We start from the raw sequence: 23,125 nt of genomic DNA on the forward strand, positions 1-23,125 counted from the left end.
ATGAAAATACTAAAGCTGGAGGTAAAATATTGGTGACAATAAATCCAACTCTTCTTCAAAGCTGCTTTAGCTTTAGTGATTCACTTACTTTGCTTGTCTGAGCACCTCAGCTGACTTTCTGTTTGGTCAGGTCAGACACCTGGAGGGCTTATAATGAGGTGTTTGCGTAGCTGGAAGTTTTCAGTGACACAAGCAAACTCTGAGAAAGACAAAACAAAACAACACCTGAGTGAGAGTTTTCATTTGAAAGCATAGTGTATATTGAAATGAGATCTTCAGTATGCCGAATATTTTGCTTTTGCTTCTGAAATGACCAAATGCTTTTCGATGTTGAATTTATAAGGCTTGAACTTTTCCATCTTCTCATAAATGACACATTAGCCTACTTTTTTTTTTTTTTTTTTACATTACAGTTTAATTAAAAATCTGTTGATATTCTTCTAATTGACCCATATTTTATTCACCATATTATACAAAAAAAAGGAAAGGTTATTCACAATGTATATGAAAAATACATTTTGTTTTCGCTCTCCTTCCCTTAAATTTAACTGAGGAACTGAGCGACACTTGATGAAACTGTCAAATCAAAGTCCACTGACACACATCTTAAAAACATACAAAAACTGAACTTTTCAAAACTTTTTACATAAACTCAAATAGGAATAAATATTTCAACAGTAACCAAAGTGAAAAACAAACATTTGGACTTACTGTGTTGCTGGTGACTTCAGTCGCAGCTGAGGATCAACAAGACTCTGTGTGTGGCGCGTCAAAACCTGTTTGTGGTATTTAAGTCGTCTGTAAATTACCAAACTGATGACACGGTTCCACGTGGCCTTTGCATGTTTTGACATTGCGGGACATTCAGGGAAAGTAGGTGTGTTCATCTTCGCTTGACTTGTTTTCATTGCATACAAAATGTTTTCAGGAAACTACATTTAATCCTCCACATCTCTGACCCGATATCAAAACAACTCAGTGACAGTGTTGGAAACCTTTCCACTTTTCTACTTGGTCTAAATTAATTTCTATCTAAAGTCAGACAAACTACTGCACAAATACAGCTGAGGTGAACAGAAACTCCCATGAGAAACAGTAATGAAGTGCCACCTGTACCAGAGAGGACATCTGCTGATAGTGACAGACTGCTGTTTGCTGAGCGGAGAGTCTTGCGGTTCAGTGAACACAATTAGAGATGAGAAGCTGCTGCTCAGGTGCTCAGTTTCCATCAGGTAAGCTAGCTGTCCTGAGAACAGCCAGGAGGGCAAAAAAAATTGATGATTGAAAACTAGCCTAATACAGACACAGAACTGGTCACAAGGGACAGTGTGTGTGCACAAAGCCAGATAAGCTGCTTAAAGGAGCCACCGAGGCCCCAACAACAACAACAAAGTGCTAGTGTAAAAGGATGACAGCTTTTTAAGGAATAATAAAAATGTTTGTTTTAATTGGACAACAGTGCTGAAACACTGTAGCTATATAGATATGGTAAGGCCAACCGGTCCTCCACCTTCAACCAGGCTGAAATTTTACAAAAATCACAGGAGAGACTGACACAGGCCAAATAATGAACCCCACTCACTTTGGCGACCATGGTCTTTCCTCTACATCTCCACAGGGGGGTCATAGTTTTAATTTTCTAGTGAATTTATTGTTTTTTATTCTGTTTGTGTTGTACAAGTGAAGAAGAAGGGTACACACACCCAGCTGGACATCAAACAGGAGGTACTACATAGCATCACACACAAACATGTTCAAGTGAGAAGATGAGACGCATGTGATGTCAAAACATCAGCTCACTCACATTCTTACCAATGATATCATGCATATCTTCCCGTAAAGTGTTTTAAGCAGCTGGCCGCAAACATGTTGTGCGACATTCTTTTCTTTCGTGTTTCTTCCTGATCAACATTCCAAAGACCAAATTACCAGAACAAACAGACTATTGCACATAGAGGACACAGCAGGAGAAACTGTTGTACCGCGAGCAGGGAAACACGGTGCATCGTAGACCAAGAAAAACATCCGAGATGCGACGGATAGTTCACATATACCCATCAGTCACTTCAAACACAGGTCAAGGGAACTGTTGATGCTGCTGGTTTTAAGCTGTATAGATAGCTACAAAAAAAAGAAAAAATACAGTTCTTGAAATAACACGTCATAGAGGTTCAGCTCAAAAGAAAACAGATGAGAAGAGGCTCTGACACTGAATATGAAGGCTTCATATTTTGGGGTAAAAATGCTGCATTTTTGGTGTTGGGCCATCAAACGTTAAACCGTTCATCATATCACACAGTATTAAGTGGTTCAAATGCCCAAATTTGCGATAGAAATGAACAGTGAGGGGAACTGGATCAGAGTTTGCACTCAGAAGTTAGTCAACAAGTGTCCACATGTGTCCGTCTCCACTCTTCATTAGGCTTTCCTCACGATGCGTCCGCTCTTCCTCAGGTCCCTCCCTCCTCTGTCGCTTCTGACCGACCTGCTGCTGGTCCTCCAGGCTCCCTGGCACACCCGCGAGCTGAGGGGGAAGCATGATTGATTTAGAAAAGACACCTAAACACAGACCTGTGGGTATTCTACCACACATCACACGACTTCAAGTTATAGGGTTGCTGTAGTATTATAAATTAGATTCAGGCTATTTGACATGGTTATTAAGTTTTTAATTATAATAGGGGTTATTATTGTTTGCTTTTTTATGTTTAGACTAATTTCTTTGTTAGTATTTGCTTTGCTTTATGAACAAAGTAGTGACACCAACCTCAGATGTTCAAATGTTGGCCTTTTAAATTGACGACAGGTTTCACATATTCACTTTTGATATTTCTATTTTTACTCCGTTTAGGATTGTTCTTATCAATTTGGTTGTGTTGAACACAGTGACGTTTTTCTATGTCATTGTTTATTTATGTATTATTGTTGTTGTGTTAGTTGTACTGTCACTGCAAATTAAATTTCCCCTGCAGGGACAATAAAGCTCTGAACTGAACCTAATCAGTTTATTGATCAATATCAATTTCTCTGATTAGATAATCCTTTCAGTGACATGGTATATCAGTGCCTCCGTATTATTTACCAAAGGAAACATGATGCAGATGCTCTAACCCTGATTAAAACCAGATCTGAATCACAGCCAAAAAGGGACACACATGCATTCATGCGCACGCACACGCACACGCGCACACACACCTTGAGCGCAGCAGAGGACCAGCAGCCAGTTTGCGTGGCTTGGCGCTCTGTCTCCGGTACTGCATCCAGCCGCAGACCAGCTCGTGCGCGATCATCATGTAGAGCAGGAAGATGAGCACGGCGGGATCCATTCATGAGAGGAGGAGGCTACTACCGGTCCAGATGAGAGGGAGCAGCACCGGGCTGCAGACACGGCTGTGCAGATCCAGAGAAAGCTACTTGTTGATGATGATGATGATGACGAGGAGGAAGATAGATAGCGCCCTCGTGCCCAAGTTGTCCACTCCAACTTTAGGTACTCAAGTCGCAAGACACGAGCCGCTGATGCTGATGCTGATGCGGTGTTCGCCCGCACTCCACCCATGGCAACACAGCATCCTCCTCCAGCCTCATCACTTCAGTCCAGCCGAGTGAAGCGGTGATTTTTCTTTCTCCTCTGTCTCACTGACAACAGATGAGACTCACAGTGACAACGGCGGATAGGGGGGGGACATCAGATGATGTTGCCGTAGAGACGCACGCAGCGGTTGCTAGGGGCAGGGTGTCGTCATCACCTTTTTCCCGAAATGATGAACGAACGAGGCATTTGACCAAAGCGGAGCCGCGCAGGGAGCCACCAAGCGAGAACACGCACTGATGTGTCCTGAGGCGTGACCGCTTCATTAAGCTACCACTCATCCTCCCAACAAGGATGTGACTACTCATTATCTGCCTTATCAGGCAGCTCCCATCTGCGTGGGCTCCTAATTGATACTTATTAATCCCGAAAATGTGCATATAGATATGATGTAGCCTATAACCGCTGTCCAGCCTGACTCCTCATCAGCAGTCAAAGAGGATAATGACAGAAAAACAAGAACATTAAACTTGAAATTAAAGTTTCAACAGTTACAATTAGTTTGTGTCCTTGTTAATTACCTTATATTTAATTTCATATTATGTATTGTATGCATTGTCCAGATTCATCAAGAATAAGAATGACTTTATTAATCCCTAAAGGGAAATTCATTCCAGAATGAAAAAGCCTGATGGCTGAAGGTATGAAGGATCTTCTATATCTCTCCATCTTGCAGTGAAGAGAGGAGTCTAATTTATACTCTTCATTTGAGAACATTAGAAAAATCACTCAAGTGACAAACTTTATTGTAATCTTTTTACATTGTGACTTTAATAGCTTTTTTTCTGAAAGATGATCTTTTATGTTTCCCTTTTTTCACGATGCATTATTTCATTCCACCAGTAAACCAAAAACCATACTGACACCAGTGTTTCACTGCTCAACTTTAATTCCTTTATCATTAGCACTCATTTAACTCTCTAACACATTCAATGACACATCCATAAGAATACAGCTGTCCTACAGTCTTTGTCCAAACAGCAGCATTACATGTTGTCACCTTCCTCTTTAATCTTTCTCGTACTTTCCATGAGGTTTAACCATGATTGACACAGCCAGAGACTGAGTTTTGCCCTTCTATGAAGTTGAGGGACATCCTCTACTCCCATGGTCCTATTCATATTCTCCTTGCCTGGTAGACTTACACATGTTTCAACCTCCGTGTCTCCAGTTCATGCTTCCTGCTGTAAAGCTAGAATACATGGGTGGTGACTTCCTGTATAATTAGTGACCAACAGTAGCCCAAGCTGGGTTCCTTTTAAAACAGACAAATGTGATTCTGTCGTGTTGCACTTGGTCTTATACTGCTGGAACGTCCTTACACATCCAAAATGGATCCTAAATTTACATGCAAACAATCATGGGTTGCAGTCAGGCTCCATTTTTTAGCAAAGTTGAAACATAGTTCCACCCATGACTTCCTTGACGCTCTGTCTGACTTCCATCGCTCCGTCCACAAGAGAAGAGCTGTGACCCTCCAGGGCTCCAGATCTCAGGCAGGCAGCAGCACTGATTATGAGGGCTGTGCTTGTGTGTGTGTGTGTGTGTGTGTGTGTGTGTGTGTGTGTGTGTGTGTGTGTGTGTGTGTGTGTGTGTGTGTGTGTGTGTGTGTGTGTGTGTGTGTGTGTGCGTATGTGTATGTGTGCATGCGTGTGTGTGTGTGTGTCATGTAAGGGTGACACAAGCAGTTCTCCTGCTGTGATATCACCTTAGTTTCACAAAGCCACCTTTAGGTGGCAGGACCACCGCTCCCCCTGCTCTACGCCTCCTCCCTCTCCTTGCCATCATCATAGACCTGCAGACATTGGAGAAACACAAGAGGAAGAGTCCATCAGTCTGTGAGCACAACATTAATATAGCCATAAATTATTATAGGATGGATAAAACAGATAATACACAACCCAAATTAATCTATAAAACCAAAAATAACCTAAAACCTTTAGGGAAACTAATCCCCTCTCTAAGTCAAACGCTGATCCCACTGAGAATCAACACACTGAAGCTTCAGTGGGTTTTAGCTCATGGTCAAGTAATTAGTAATCATTTACATTCAACAAGTGGAGACAGAAGGATCAGTGGACACCAATGTGATTCATCTTTGATATTAAGGCAATATTGTGCATTTTAGAGGCTATTCTTTCCTCCCTGGTCAAAGATGTATTGTACAGCCTCTGTGATTATCTGTTCAACTGTGTTTACAGATGAATCACACTTGAGAGCACATGAACAAAGATGAGTTCACTGTCACTGTCTCCCAACCAAATGAAATAAAAAGTTACTCATGAATAGCTAGTTGACTCACAGGGACATTGAATCCAGCTGCCATTGGATGGTTTTGTGTCGGTGGAACAGCCACATGGTCTCGCTAAAATGAACAGACATTATCACATAATCAGACACAATAAAGACAAAAGTGTTGCCAGTTACATAAAAGCTACATTTACCATCAGTATCATATAGATTTATGTTCTTATTCACTGTGTTATTCCTTCTCTGATCTTTGTCTGACTGATGCTACATTTGCTACCTTACATGTCTGGAAGACTTTTTGACAATCCTTGTGTTACTAACCTTACCTAGCATAGGCCTACTAGTCCCTAATAGAGACTGTCTGTGATCTGATGATGCACAGATTCTCTTCTGGGAAAATGCCTAATTTGTGACTTTGGCCACTAAAATTATTTATCTATTTACTGGTTGGTTGGTTGATTTATTCAACAAGGACAATGCAACACTAATCAACAGTATAGAAAAACAAAATTTAAGTGAGTTAGCCAATAAGGCTAATATACAAGAGCTGTCCCTGGCCAGATGTAAAAAAAAAAAAAAAAAAAAAAAAAAAACCTTACTGGTTATATAAAGTAAAACACCAAAACAGTTGCAAAGGTCTAAGAAGGTGACAACATTGCCACCACAAAGACCAGTTAAATAATGTAAAGTTGTAATAAACCAGAATTATGGTTTAATATGGATCACTGTTGTATAAACTCACAGTGAGCTCTGGGTCATATGATTCATTAATGAAACCAGGAGCTCGGGCAAATGATGATGGTGGTGGTGACGAGGATGGTGTGCGCTTTCGCAGGTAGTAATACAACAGGGCGGTCAAAGTGCCGATCAGCAGCAGGACAACAATGATGGACGCTGCCAGCCCTCCTTTGTCGTCATGTTGTGGTTCAGCTACGGAGGAGGAAGCGAAACAGATCAATGAGAGGGAGTGCTATAAATTTAGTCAATGGGCTGGAATGCTGGTTTTACATATTCAAACTTCCCTGATCAACTTCCTTCGAAGCATAACACACATTATCATTCCTGCATTACTTGTCACGTTACTTACTTGTTTTATCCGTGACTTGGTTCGTGCAGTCGATCCCAACGGTGTACTCGATGTCGTCCAGAGCTACAAAACCTGATACACCTTTGATCCCTTCAAACACAATCTGTTAAGGACAAAGAGACATGATGACTGCAGCAGAGACAACGGCCTTGGTAAAGAAACCTGAATGAACCATTTCCTGAGTATTGGAGAACCAGAGTACACTGGGTTCATATTAGTACAGATCAGACAGAGTTTTTTTTTCCAGGTGAGAGTCTGACCTGGTATTCCTCAGTAGACTTGATGTTAATGTCGAAGCGTCTCCACGGTCCACCCAGTTCTTTCACCTCAAGCAGCTCATTGAGAAGACCGGCAGACAGCCTCCACACCAGCAGCCGGCTGTCGGCTACACAAGAACAGTCAGTTGACATGGGTGGTGGAAAAAACAAGAATTGGGAAATGCAACACACACATCCAGACAACGACTAAAAGGTTTAACTGATAACTTGTCCAATCAGAGATGAGCCATGAACAAAAGTTGATGTAGAGCATTGATCCTTACACGAGGAGGGTTTATTGGCCCAGAACCTCAGGCAGGTGCCCTTTGTCGGTGGCAGGTGAGGACTTAGCAGGTGAGCTTCTTGATTGGCCGCTGTTCGGTTACTGCTTGGAAAGAACAGGAAGTGACCTGGCAGAAAGAAGATGTAAAAGGAACTAAGTTCATTTAACACTTTGTTACATTTTTGCTACATGTTGTGGATGAACAAACACAGGAAAGCGCACATGAAGTGTCACTGTCTACTTTTTGTACCACAATGCCACAGTACACAAGCACTGTGTTGTCTCTCTGGTTTACCTCGCTCTGTGCCCAGAGTGTGGTCTGCAGGTGGGGTGGGGTAGTGCTTCTCCGCCTCCTGGCTCGTCAGCTCCCAGTCCAGTTTGTCCACTTTAATGTTTTGAGTGTTGCTCCAGCTGCACATCCCTGTCTCCAGGTTACACTTAGAACCTGAGATATTTCACACAACACAAATGGACACTGTCAAAAAAAAGATACAAATGTGTGCTGTTCTATAGATTAAAAGCTTTACTACTCCCAATTGTATCAGCTTTTGTATCTAATGTTCCCCACCTCGCTTTGTGACTTTGTAACTATATACATTGTATTAATAAGTACAATATTTGATTGTGCATATCATATCACAATTATTTTTTAATTGTATTAAGAATGATTAAATGTATTGGCTATAATGAAGTAGGTAATACATCAACTGGAGGTGTAAGAGCTATTCTATGAGAAATATGTTCTTATTTCTTCAAAGTAAAGATAAAAATTTGGGCATTTATTATATACATAACCCATAGTGCAGCTTGTGAAAGCCTTTGATCAGACACTGTCTGGTTTACATCTCAGGCTTTCTGTCCAATTTTGTGGTTTCCACACCCAAACTGAGAAATCCTTGATGAAACACAGCACAGACTAACAGGCTTTCCATGTGATGTGAAAAAACTGGTTCTGTTTAAAGAGCTGCGAGCCATCAGGAAAAACCAAACCTTACCATGTGTTGCCAAAAATTAATAAAAGCTAATTGCACCACATTGTCTGTTCGAACCAGTTAGTTAGTTAGTTAGTGTACAATAGAAATCTTTATTACTGTTTGGTTCCTCCTTAGCTCTGATGAGGCAGATTGAAACAAACCTTGATTTTGACACGGATGAGCTGAAACGAAGATGTCGTCAACGGCGATGTGACTCTCCTTGCCTCCATCTCCAACCACCTCAAACTCCAACTGCAGAACAACATCAACACAGTTACCAGCGGAACGGTTCTCTAAAGATGCAGATTCTAATGTACATTGTACAGAGGGCTAATTCACTGAGACTTTGTTGGTTATAGTTTATTAACTGCAACTAGACTAATTACTTTATTTATTTTTTGATTGTATAAAATAATTAATCACATCATTACGGACCACTTGAGAGGACTACAATTGTTCCAACAGCCCCCTCCTGCCTCCACACCGTACCTGCCAGTCTACAAGGGCACTCGAGATGTTGCCGTTGCCATGGCGCCAGACATCTCTTTGATTCAGACTGTCAGAGAAGATCTTCACCCTCTCTCCCTTCACTGGCTTCATGTACACTGTGAGAGAACCTGCGGGGTACACACAGTTAAAATGTGTTTTTTTTTGTGTGAAGATGTTTTGTGTGTGAGGCTTTTGTGTGTGTGTGTGTGTGTGATCGTGTCTCACCAGGCTTCACTCCTCCCATGTGATACCAGAAATGCACACACTCAGTCTTGGCGGTTCCTTGACGGACAGAGGAGGTGAGGACTGCGGTGCCGCCAGATGGAAGGATGCCAGCCCCGGTGTTGACCATCATGTAGAAACCTGAGCACCAACCGGGCACAGCGATGGTCAACAACTCACCATCTCTCAGATTTCTGCTCGCACGTGGAAACATCTAACCAAACTCACCGAGTTCTGTCTCCAGAGTGTGGTCGGTTTTCGGTCCGGTTATGGTGGTGCCGTGTCCATTGCGGTGGAGCCAGTGAACCTGACCGGAGCTGCTGTACCCACACCGCTGGCCTTCGAAGGAACACGCCCTCGGCACGGTGCACGGACGGTCCACAAAGGTCACGTCATCGATGGCCACCTGCCCGTCAAAACCGGAACGGACAGCTTCGAACATGAGCTGTTGGTCAATGAGAGGTTGTAGAGAGATGAGCAAGGAACATGCAAAACAGTATCTATACCTTAATACTAGGGAGTTCACACCCAGTGGGAATAATGGTGTTACTAACAACAATACTTTTTTCAGTAACGTGTAATCAAAAAAAGTTACTGTTTTCCCGTTATGATGCCGTTACTGTTACTGACAATAATATGTGCTCTTAATTGCCGTAAACTTGACTCAAGAAGTTCCGTCACAAAATAATACACCTGTTAAAGGGATAGTTCAACATTTTGGCTAGTCGGCCCATTGCCATAATCCCTATAGTTTTAGCAGTAGGTTTGTTACCTTTAATTGTCGGTGCAAGCTATTTTTAGAACGGCGGAGCAGAGCCGTGAGCTACTCAGAGCTACGCCACGGAGGCTAATGGGATTTCTTGGTTTCCCTCATCAAATACACAATCCAACAACTTCAAAACGCTCTGGTGCACAAGTTGTGACCTGCACATTCACCACGCTATGAGATAATGACAGAACGTTACGAGATGGAGTTGTTTTCGAGGCAAATGCAGAGACTGCTTGCCAAAAAACTGCCCCCGACAGGAACGTGCATGAATTTACCTCTAAAACGACTCAGTCTCGTAACGTTCCGTTATTATCTCATAGCGTGATGAATGTGCAGGTCACAATTTGTCCACAAGAGCGTTTTGGAGTTGTTGGATTGTGTATTTGATGAGTTTGATGAGGGAAACCAAAAGATCCATGAGCCTCCATACCGTAGCTCTGAGCAGCTTGCGGCGCTGCCATTCTTAAAATAGTTTGCACTGACAATTAAAGGTAATGAACCTACTCCTATATAGGGATTATGACAATTGGCCAATTTGCCAAAATGTTGAACTATCCCTTTAAAGTGTATGTTATATACACTTTTCTTTCAGTCCATCAACTGAAAGCTGTTTATCTGGAACTAATCAACTCACTGAGTAGAGGTTAGAGGGCTAAGGGAGGTGAGTCCAAGTAATTTGACATGTTTGAGCATTTTATAAAAAAGTAACGCAATAGTTACTTTTCCTGGTAATTACTGACTCAGTTACTTTTTGGGGAAATAACTTGTAAATATAATTAATTACTTATAATTATAACTATAATAATAACTTGTAACAAATACATAATAATACATACTTACTATTACTATAACTTAATTATACTTATAAACTATAACTACCGGTAATTAAAAGTAATGTGCTCAACACTACACCCCAGACTTCCTGATTCTTTCACCTGCCCACCTTCTCACTGATGTTACAAACACATCAACAGATCTCACTGTTTGTACTGAGGTGAATTTTGAGAGACATATAACTCCAGACTGACTGATCCCATTCGTACCCAGAAGCCTGTGAGCTGCTGTGGGACTGGACAGTGGGCTTCATGCCACACGTTTCCATGAGCTCCACCGCGGGTCCAGAGGAGGGTCTCGTAACCATTTTTATCTGACAGCTTTACGTTGAGGGAACCTGGACAGTGAGTGGGACAGGATGGTGAGAGAAGACAACATGCAGGTATACAGTATGTTTATAAATGACATTTATAATCAAAATAACCAGATGATAATTCACCTCAGCTAACATACAGAATCTGCCACTGTGTGTTGTATTCAGTCATTAACACATTCACAGGTCTGTTCAGTCACATCCTCACCTGTGTTCGGCCCGTAGAGTTTGTAGAAGAAGGACAGGCAGTGATCTGTAGCAGTTGGTAACTGTGGGAATGAAACTAAACGTCCGAACAAACCGCGCAGGGAAGGACTCCACATGTCCACGACAAGGCTTTTACCTGGACAGCAACAGAGAGACAGGAGTTGAGGTTTAGTTGGTTTCTAATGCATCACAAGAACAGAACTGACTCTTTTTCCACCGCACTGCATTTATTTGAGAGCTAATTACTAGTATATGGCCAAAATCCTATTAAAATTAAAGCTCTACATAAAAATATCTAGAAAAAACAATACACAGATTCTTTACAAAACAGCAGAGATTGTTCAGGGCTCCTTGTTTCACACTATCAGCAGTAGGCCTACCACCAGGTGAAGGATTTTCCCATGAATTTCTTGAATGGGTCAATTTAAACTACTGTTTGAGGCCTCCATAAATCATCTTATGACCCACAGAACCTTTAACTGGGTTAACTTAACTATTACACTAACAACACCCACCTTCCTTCACTTTTAGTAGATTTTGCTCACAAAACCTCTTCACACCCTTCACACAAGCAGGATAAGCAGTTCAAGGAACTGTCATTTTAACAGCTCAACTCCTACCAGAAGTTAAGTCAGAATAATAATAAGAATAAATCTTCAAATTATTTATACATAGAAAATAAAAAGGGGGTTTCATTAATGCAGCACTGTCTGTCACTGTGTTTCCACTCCATCTTCACTAATGCTTTCCGAGTATAATAATAACTCACAGGCCTGAGGCTTGTTGGGACGAGAATAACATCCCAAATGTCAGACCCATGAGAAGAAATCACCCACACACTGACTCAGAATCTTTGACCTGACAAAATCCAGCTGGGATCCAAACTTATTGTGTCAATTTAGTTAAATCTGTGTGGCCTCGCTCCTTTCACCAATGCTCAATAAATTGAAATGGTTTTCTACTTTTATGAGAAATACAACCATGCATTTTTATATAATATTACACTCCTTTTTGTTTCTTTTTGTTTAATTCAGCTCACCGAAGCCGATGGTGTGATCCATCCCGCTGCGCAACGTCCAGTCATAGTTGTCACTGTTGTCCTGATACCATCCACACATGTCATTTTCAAAGTTACATGACAGACCTGGACAAGAAAAACATTTTTTTTTTTACAATAAATACACTGACATATCTATGGGAAAACCATTATCATGTACTATGGACTGTGTGAGTCATGAGTATTACCTGTTGGAGAGGCTGGGAAATAATCACGGTAGCAGCTGTGAAAGCGAACGTTTTTCACTTTAATCTTGGCACATGGACAAAGTCTGGCAGCACGAGCCTCAAACACCAGCTGGACAAGATAAGACAGAAGAGATATAATGAGTGACAAGATTTAGATATTTACACGCGATGCAACAGTTTTGTTTTGACAAAAGCTAAAAGACAATGATCTTTGCTTCCTCTGTAGCTGCTGTCCTGCACTAAATAGGTTAAAACTATCATTTCCCATTTTCATTATGACTGAATTTTTATATTACCAAAAATGTTAGGTGTAGAAAAGTTGATTTATAAACGTTAGTAACGCCCTGACAAACAACTGACCTGGAAACGATGTTTCCTGGCTCCAATAGTTACTTTGGCACTTCTCCACTCCGTCTCATTTGTTCCCGTCTTCCCACTGAACTCCCACAGTTTAGGCTGCGCGCCCAGCAAGCCGTCAATCACTCTGACGGACAGCTCACCTGCAGCAGAGAAACACTTCAATCATCAACAGACCCCAGTTTTGCATCAAGGGAAAAATGTAAGATGTAACGAGAGGGCAAGGTAAACTAGATAAGATAAAGATAATAGTGATACCAATGTGAACTGGTTTCCCATTGAGTGCAAAATCAAAGCTGACGGTGCAGGCGGGGCCAGAGGGGCCCAGGAGGGGGGTGCGTGTCTGGGCTTCAGTCAGCTGTTGGCCCGGAGCCTTGGCCACGACCAGGTATCCATCTAAGAAATGTGAAGGGAACACGTATCAAAGTATTTTGTCGTTTCTTAAATTAATAAATACCGGCAAATGAGTAATCAAGGAGAGTGATGTGGTGATAAAGTAGCTGTACCTTTGGATGTGAGATTTACGGACGTCCAGGCTTGATTTCCAATGCTGGTATCAGTCCATCCTCTGCTGCCCTCTGGGTAGGAGAAATCCCCTGCAGATGGAAGTCAGAGAGATCTCAAAATTTTTTTTTTAAATCCCTCACAAACCAGAAAATCAAGCAGGGACACAGGATGAGCATACTTTGGATCCTAAGAAAACTAAAATATGACAGTTATATTATTGTTATCTCTGGTGTTAATCTTTAAGAACATATATTTGTGGGTTAAAGTACCACAGGCCATCTAAGTGTAGATTTAAATATCTTTTCTCAGGCCTCTCTCTGGATCTCTAGTAACAACAGGGCGACAAAGTTACAGAAGTCCTGAATACAAGCTGTGTGTGTTTCTTTGTGGACTAAAGCTTTAAAGGGATAGTTCAAAATTTGGGCAAATGGCCCATTGCCATAATCCGTATAGTCTTAGGACTCGGTTTGTTACCTTTAATTGTCGGTGCAAGCTGTTTTTAGAATGGCGGAGCAGAGCCGCGAGCTGCTCAGAGCTACGCTACGGAGGCTAATGGGATTTTTTGGTTTCTCTCATCAAACTCATCAAATACACAATCCAACAACTCCAAAACGCTCTCGTGGACAAGTTGTGACCTGCACATTCACCACGCTGTGAGAAAATAATGGAGCATTACTAGATGGAGTTGTTTTCAAGGCAAATGCAGAGATACGTGGTGAATGTGCAGGTCACAACTTGTCCACAAGAGTGTTTTGGAGTTGTTGGATTGTGAATTTGATGAGTTTGATGAGGGAAACCAAAAAATCCCATTAGCCTCCGCAGCGTAGCTCTGAGGAACTCACGGCTCTGCTCCGCCGTTCTAAAAATAGTTTGCACCGACAATTAAAAGGTACAAACCTACTCCTAAGACTATAGAGATTATGGCAATGGGCCAATTTGCCAAAATGTTGAACTATCCCATTAATACTTGATAAACTAATATAGACTCTAGACCTGCTTTATAATCAAAAAAGACGTGACAGAACAACAGTCAAGATGCAGTTTTTAAGAAAAATATCAGTTTTAGATTCACCAAGTCACCACTGTTTATTTCTGCAGGGGACATTCATTTTTAAACAACAGTTTTTGCTGCCTGCCTGTCTGTTTTTCTTCCTGTCATCCTTCTAAAACAAGTCAGTCAGCTTTTCTTAGGTCTCAAATACTGTGTAAAATATGTAGCTTTCATCTGAAAACTGTTTTTTTGGGTCACTGGTGACAGCTGACGCCTTAGGCTGATCTTCAGGCGTGCCTGATGAAGTCCTAAATACTTTAAATACTCAACCTTTGAACAGAGCAGTTGAAACAAAAACAAAGTCAAACAGAGCTGAATAAACTCACCACATTTGTCTTCATCCTCTGCTCCTGGACAGTCGGGGTGGAAGTTGCACAACTTGTCCGGCTCGGTGCACGGGTGTTTAGGAGGTTTAGGGAAATTTGCCATGGATACATTTGCTGTTCAAGTAGACAGTGTGAGACAACAGATTTAAGATTATTTCTTTGCAGACGTGGAATAACCTTATTTCTAAGTTAAGTTAAGATAGTTAAAGCGTTTACCAATTGATAGGCGGCACTCAGGAGATAACATGATGCTGTCGATCGCGATGCCTCCATATGAAAAGTCTCTGATTGCTGCCATCATTAAAATCTATAAAGACATAAAGAAATTCAGATGAAAAATTAGATGAATGACAAAGAGTTGCATATATAAAGTGTTTACAATTTCATTTGAACACAAAAGAGAATCATTCATTTCCAAAGTGCTGTACATCACTTCACAAACCACATTAGAATTGTTTACTCTCGTGTTCTTCCTAATCTTTATTGACATCGCCCACTAATTTTGATATTTTGCTTATGTAATTGATCCGTCTTAATTAAAGCTCAAATTTGTCCGATGTGGCCATGCAGTCAATTCACTATGTACAAGTGATGACAGTGTGTTCATTTAGCGTATATCAATATCTACTGTGTCATTTGTCTACATATAATTGTACAAATACGTAAGTATGTTTATGTGTATATGCTCACAGTGTAGACATTATATAGACATCCACACCATTTTCACAGAGCGTGAAGATAGACATGTTTAAAAGAAATAAGAAACTAATGAGACATAAGCTTGCATATATAAATTAGATACATACTGTATCTGTCAATATATATGGTTGCTGTATCTAATTTATATATGCAAGCTATATATATTTATATATGTTATTCTGTGTCTAATATTTCCCTTTAAAATTAACATACATGGCAGTATCGATGTATGTAGGGATATGTGTGTATAAGTACATGCATGTATATGTATCATATATTACATTTTTGTATGGGTTCTATATTACTAGTGAGACTGGTTAGAATTTACATCTGTGGTCTGTTTACATCTACTTACATTTTTATTTATGGCATAAATCCTAAATAAAATAGGCTACTATTTGTGACCATGTGTCTAATCATTTTCCTATTTGCCTCATTAGTTCATGAATTTTAACATAAGTCTCTTCGTATTAAAGATATTTTACTGTTGGGTTGAATCAGAATCTTTATCATGACTGCAACATAAGAAGTGCTCACCTGGAAAGGATGCTCAGTGACAATCTCCACCTCTGCCTTCACCCAAACGTCACCCAGGGCACCGCCCCTCTCCCACACTGGGTAGATGTTACGATCAGCAACCAGCACCGTCAGACCACCGGACATGGGCCCAAACTGGTGAGTGTACATCACCATCTACAGACGAGACAAAACACTAATGAGTAAAACAACATTCATTGTAAACGTTGCTCAGTCACTTTTCTCCTCTCTATAGAAGATGTTTTTGTACTTTTATCGAATTCTTTGTCAGACTGTAAATAAATGACTGTGACACTGAAGAGATAAAGTAAATCATGAAACTCTGGACTGTGACTGGAGGAAGATCTAGCTTTGGACTCACCTTGCAAGGATGTGAACTATTGGTGGGTTCAAGCAGAGGACTTTGGAAAGCGGCCCAGTCTGCTTTGAGTCCACTATCAGGAGCAGTCACATACAGGAAACCACCTGCATTCATAATAACCATACAGAAATAGTGAAGATATTTTACTGTAAAGCTGACGACACAACAACAGCTCAGTTTCGACACTGACGAATTACATATTAATACCTGATACAGTGTTGCTGGAGTGATCCCTGCCTGGTCCTTTCAGATGATCTGACTTGGAGATATTCCACTGATATGTCCTCGCCCATTTCAGTGGGGAGAGTGACGTCAGGTCCCAGTCACACACGTCACTCTCAAAGTCACAGAGTCTATACTCGCCTGGAGACAAAACAGTCACACACACACTAGTGATTGCTGGAAATTTAATTTTACTAAACATTTCAGGGATATTTTTATAAGAATAAAAATCACTCTAAATCTAAAATAATTTATATTAAAGGGATAGTTTAACATTTTGGCAAATTCGCCTATTGCCATAATCCCTATAGTCATAAGGGTAGGTTCATTACCTATAATTATCGGTGCATGTTGTTTTGAGATTGGCGGGGCAGAGACGTGAGCTGCTCAGTGAACACAATGGAGGTGAACGGTACTGGGTCCCCGTCCCTCATCAAACTCATCAAATACACAATCCAACAACTCCAAAATCCTCTTGTGGTTTCATGACATCGATCTCAAAACAACATGTACCGATAATTAAAGGTAATGAATCTAGTCCTATGACTATAGGGATTATGGCAATAGGTGAATTTGCCAAATGTTGCATTATCCCTTTAAACACCAGGATTCATTGTTGTGGGAACAGAGGTGGATTTTTGGAATTGTCCCCACCAGATAAATCATGTTTTCATTAGTGTGTAACGATATGATGTGTTTGAATTAGCCTAGAATGGTCCTCTCATATTGACATAGGGAGCGGGTCTTCTTCCACAGAGCCCGCCCCGCTGCACCTCAACACTCTGATTTGGTTGAACCTTTTTTTTTGTGCTGTCAGAATCTTTTGTCAGAAAATGTCCTCACCACAGTTCTCCTCGTCTGTCCCGTCTCCACAGTCGTCGGTGCCGTCACAGACCTGTCGCTGCTCGACACAGGCGTCATTGTTACACTCCAGCCACCCTACTGGACACTCACCAGGGGGTGGCTCTGATGACAAAAAGAGGGAAACACAACAAAATCATCATTATCATTATACTGGATGTAACTTAGAAATTTCTGTTAATATCACATGTTAATTGTTAGTAAGACTCTCAGGACTCAGGGACGGCACATGGAAGAGATATTTTGAATACTGTGAGGACTCACGAGGGAGGGCACAGTTTAAAAACTCCAGCTGGTCTATGGCCATATCTCCTTTTTGCCCAGTCATGCGCTGCGAGTGGAGACGGATTTGGAAGCCTGTGGCAATACGGCCCAGAAAGATGGTGGCCTCCCTCCAGCCCCGCACATTGGTGGCTTCAGGACGCCACACTATGGCCTCTTGAGAATCCTTGTGTAGGACAGACGCCCACATGGGGGGGTTGTCCAGACCGGTGTGACCTACAGGCAACAACCACAACAAACACACACAAAACAAAAGGTTAAAGAAGATACAATTAAGTAATAATCAGTTTTGAGAAACAATTAGAGCAAAGAAAATGTAAGTAAACTAAAACTGAATTGAATAAAAATAAAATACATGAAAATACTCCCAGTGAAGTCACTTGAAAGTAATTTAAAGGACCTGTCATTAATTTGTTGTTACCTGAGTCCCACAGGAAGTATCTGAGACGCAGACGACAGGTTGGTGAGGACTGTCTCATCTCTGGAGAGATTAAAACTGCAGTGCTGACATACTCTGACTTCGCTGCAGTCACTCCCATAAACCAACCTGTGTGATAGGAAACATTCATTGTGATATATTGTGTTATTCACATCACAGTTGAGTGCACAGTCATGTTTTATTAAATCTAAATTCAAACACTGAACCTGGTCTTCTGCAGGTATCCTGGTACTGACACTTTAAACCTGTTCTCATTCATTTAACAAAAGATCAAACCACCTGCTCCAGTGTGAACGGGGCTGCATCAGAGGTTGTCGTCACCTATCACCACCACCTCCACTGCCTCGCTGGGTCAAATGTGTTCAGCTTAAACAACCTTTAAACTCAGCACTGAGTTGTTGATACTTCCAAATTATTTACAAGCAACTGCTCTGCACACATGGAGCAACACTGACACTTACCTGTTCCTGTCCACCTGAATGCAAGTCCAGTGTTCACTCTATCTGACTATTTAGCTGCTGAATGCTCCACTATGTTCACCAGCTGCTCTCTGACTGTGTCTGACTTGTTTGCAGTGGGATTTCAGGGTTTTGTTTAATTAAAAAACACACAGCCAACTGCTGCTGGACTGAATCTGAGCAGGGAAACTACGGGACTGAAAGCAAACGATGAGTTAAAATAAAACATACAGTAAAGCTACATAGAGATGTGGGGAACTGCAGGGTCGGCTGATGTGAGGGCTTGTCACTATGGCAACCCCTTTCACAAACACTACATGTCGACAATTGATCAACTGTTAATATAAACACACAGATCATAGCATTTTAAAGAATTAGGCATATTGAGATTGAAGATGCATAGTGTCATATAACAAAATGAATATTTTTTCCAAAGAAAACAAAGCCCATACAACATTCTAGCCTAGAAATCTAGATGCACGATATAGTCTGGCTTGTCAGGCTAACATCATTCTATTATAACTATTTTATTTACAGTAGCCTATATGTTCAAAACTAGAGAGGGAGATGTAACATAATCCATCATTGGATTCAAAGAAATCAAGAGAGAGCAGATGTTTTTCTAATGGTAGCTACATTTATTAATACCTACATGTTGCTACTATTTGTAATAATCCAACACCATGGGAGGAAGAGCTGAGGCTGTGTTCAACACTCTTTCTCCTGTTAATTGATTTCTCTGCTGTGAGTGTAACTGCCGGGGAGAGATCGCTGTGGTTTCAGCTGAACTCACAGCTGCAGAGAAATAAGTGGCTGTTAAGGCTGGCTGTGAAAATCAGCCCGAGACGTGTTAATTACACACTTCGTCAGTGCAATTCATGTTTACATGGTGATTTCATAAAGAGCCCCTGCAAAAGCACGCTGCTGCATATACTATCAGAATATAAAAAAAACACCTAATGGAAAAATGAAATTTTACATATTGTTTGCATGTCTGATGCTTTGATTTATAATTCAATGTTATTACATGCATTAATCCCATTCTGTCACTTTTATTACCCCCGAGGTTGATGACTATTATATAAGATAATAATAGAGTGAAATCATCTTGACTTAAAAATGTCCATGTCCTCTGTTTACTTCAATAGAGAACATTAAAACACATCAATCACAACGACAGGGGCTCTCAGCTGCAGTCGTCCTATTTGCTACTCACTGCTGAGACCTTTTGCTACTGCACTCTACTGGTAGAAGAAAGAAGAAACTATACAACATGTAACATGGAACAAAAGTTCTCCATACCATACGTTAACAAAAATGGCTTAGACCTGCAGTGTAAGTGTTAAACTCTGTACCTGTAGCTGTGCCGGTGGTGTAGTCAGAGGACGGCCCACTGTTGGACTCTCCTCCCTGCTGTCTCTCCCATTTGTAGGCTGGGCTGAAGGACTGGTCCGTCCACCCACACAGTCCTCCATCCTCAAAGTCACACTCAAAGCCTTTTCCCCTGTAGCCTTGAGAGGCCAGATGAGAAAACAGTCAACGGCTGCAAATCTGAGATTTACACAAGCCAATAACCAATAATATTTTGTGAACTTCCACGTTTTCTGTTAATAATACAAACAAAACAATTTTTCGCAATACATTCATGACGCATGAGAGCCCAATTTTTTAAATAATCAGATGTAAATCGTGTAAATAAGGATTCAGTTTGGAGGAAAAGAAAAAATCTTTAAACCTACCGCAGTTTTCCTCATCGCTGCTGTCAGTGCAGTCACACACAAAGTCACACTTCTTGTCAGGAGCCTCACATGTGTGAGCCTGACACTGAGCAGCTGTGGAGGGAGGCCAAACATCAGAGGAAGTGTTGCCACTTCAGGTTCATTCAAATTAAATGCAGAATATTACCGACACGCCCAACTCTCATTCATGATTTCTGAAGTTTGTTGATGTCAGTTTCTGGCAGTTTTCTGACTACAATCCAATCCAAGTCCTTTAGTTAATAATCCAAGGCCTTTAGTTAAGAAAGAGCTAGAATAAAGTAAGTGAGTATTTCAATAAATGTATAGCCTATTTATAGAATAAGCCTGAACAATAAAATCAAAGAAACCTTTTGGATAGACATTGTACTGCCCTCACAGTGCCTACACTTGTGCAAAACTAGACAGTCAGCTAATGACCTTCCAATAAACCACAAGGCTTAACTTTCCTTGTCCTTTAATTAAGTCTTTGTGGGGGTTTTTGCTTTGTTTTGAAAACTATTACAGAGTTTGCAAATTAATCTTTACTTAGGGTCACCTATCTAACACTTTCTGAAAGTAACACTGTGTCTTTCTCAACATTTGCTTATGGAAATGGACACCTTCATCCATGTTTTGGATTGGGATCACTTTTTAGAGTTACTCTCTGAATGACACATATCAAAAACACACAAAAAACCTTCATCTGATGAGGCTGACAGGACCTGAATAATTGAGGAGGAGGCCTTGAATAGAGATTTCTGTGATAACAACTGTTTCACAAATGAACCATCAAACTGTAAGTTAAAGCCAACATGAGGGAGCTGTTGTAAAAGGTCTGAACATCTTCACCATGATCAGTGAACACTCTACTCTACCCGATGAAGACCCTGTGATACTGTCAAAAGCTCCACAAACAGCAAGTGAGTTGACTCTTTGGTGTCAGACTTGTTCAAAGTAATAAGTAACTTAAGCAATCAGATCGCTGTAAATAAAAAAGTGGAGGAAAAGCATCGAGTACAGTCAACCAAAATAGAAAAACCTTGAGTAGGTCTATCAGAACAGTGAGAGTGAACTCACTTCAGTGTTTCCCACCCGCTTCTGTTTGAAGCTGTGTTAAATCTTAGATGACTCGCCCCAAACTCTCTTATCAGGACTCATTACCGGCAAGGATTTACAAGGCCGACTAATGCCACCAGGCTCAAAGGCCAGAGGGAAGTGATCGGGTAATGCCAGCAGTATCTTTTTCCATCCAAAGGTCTCCGATTAACATTCCTGACCTGACACTAATTCACACTGGAAAATATTCAGTCTTTGCCAGATACAGTGTGCTGTAAAAAAAAAACTCATCATTGTCAATCAGGAACCATAAATATAATAATAAAAATAGCACTACTGTACATGCACAGTACAAACAACAATGTGCATGTACAGTGGTGCTATTTTTATTTTTTGGAGCATTTATTTTACAAGAATGTGAGTATATCATCGCATGCCATGGAATAACATCCCTGACAATTTAGGCATCATTTATTTATACGAGTAAAATAACTTAGAAAACGTTGCAAACATTTATTAACATTTACTTGTACTGGGGAATTTAAACTGTTCCACCGTCAGATTTAGATTTAGGTGAAACCAAACCAATCAGCCACAGAAATAAAACCAGTCGTATGGTCAATGAGTATATTGTTTTGCATCTTTCTACACAGCAACTGCATGATCTTTTAAAAACCACATAATGCAATACTGTAATGTAAGCAATATTCAACAAATTATTTTCTTGCATTTACAAATACTTGGATTTTTTGGTGTCCCAGTTTTGCATAAATTTATTTCTACACATAAAAGTAGAATGAAACACTTGTTCATATAGAAATCCACTATCGATTGACTTGCAATTAAATTTACATACTGTATATTTAGACCATATAAACTAACATCACATACATTACATCAGCTCATGATACGTGGTGGTAGAGAGATGTGACCTCAGTGATCTCAGATACAGTGGGTGACACTGATAAGCCCAACAAGCAACAGTGAAAATATTCTCTCTCTTTGCGGCTTGAATGTTAGAGTAGATTATTATGTTTGGTCAAAAGAAGAACCATGGTCTCGAATAGGAAAAAGAACTGAAAAACTTATAGGACATTAGAATTTTTTTGTCTCAGTTTCGGGGCCGCAAATCTGAAGCCTGACATATCTTTTCAAGACAAGCAGTCGTGTAAGTTCATTTTTCAAAGTTACCGGTAGCCCTGCCAGCAGTTATTTCCACATAAAGGTTATCTTTAATACCCACAGAGAGATGGAGGCTGGAGGGAATGTGCTCTTACCCCAGTGCAGACTCAGCAGCAGCAGCAGGAGGCCTGAGCTCCTCCAGTGTAACATCTTTATTCCTCCTCTTCCACCAGCTCAGTCTGAGGGAGCTCAACGCAGCCTGGATTCTTTACTGGTCGACTCTGACCTCCTCTCCCTCAGCGAGAGATAAGAGCTGAACTTTAAATTCACCCGGTGCGCAACTGCAACAAAACCATCATAAAACAATTTCCTCTCCATGAGTTCACATCCCGTAGATTGCACAACGCCTGAAGTGGACACAGTTGGCAACGGCCACGCTGAAACAATTCAGGTGTGAAATGTGGCGTCTCTTCACAAAAATCACACTGGTTCCATTATCGTTCAGTGACATCACACACTTGTAGCTTCACAGGAGCAGTGGCAGGTGTGTGTTTTTAGATGGCTCATGCTGCATTCAATGGGAAAT

General features: G+C 40.9%; 1 protein-coding gene across 1 annotated transcript; it reads right to left on the reverse strand.

Annotated features, from left to right (window-relative positions):
• Positions 1-5,245: 5,245 nt before the first annotated feature.
• mamdc4 (MAM domain containing 4) lies at positions 5,246-22,749 on the reverse strand (the record flags this gene model as incomplete). Its single annotated transcript, XM_083984058.1, has 29 exons — positions 5,246-5,387; positions 5,895-5,957; positions 6,585-6,772; positions 6,930-7,032; positions 7,190-7,314; positions 7,471-7,596; positions 7,765-7,914; positions 8,605-8,695; positions 8,933-9,060; positions 9,158-9,295; positions 9,383-9,599; positions 10,967-11,094; positions 11,279-11,413; positions 12,317-12,421; positions 12,523-12,631; positions 12,883-13,022; positions 13,138-13,275; positions 13,386-13,475; positions 14,764-14,877; positions 14,980-15,070; positions 16,000-16,155; positions 16,361-16,464; positions 16,568-16,723; positions 17,426-17,548; positions 17,708-17,941; positions 18,147-18,272; positions 19,978-20,133; positions 20,362-20,454; positions 22,695-22,749. The coding sequence occupies 29 exons, from the start codon at positions 22,747-22,749 to the stop codon at positions 5,352-5,354; spliced, it is 3,618 nt and encodes a 1,205-aa protein (XP_083840184.1). The 3' UTR covers positions 5,246-5,351.
• Between the last annotated feature and the right edge of the window lie 376 nt (positions 22,750-23,125).

The sequence above is a fragment of the Trachurus trachurus genome (assembly GCF_905171665.1).
Source record: "Trachurus trachurus genome assembly, chromosome: 12".
In the NCBI taxonomy this organism is placed as follows: domain Eukaryota; kingdom Metazoa; phylum Chordata; class Actinopteri; order Carangiformes; family Carangidae; genus Trachurus; species Trachurus trachurus.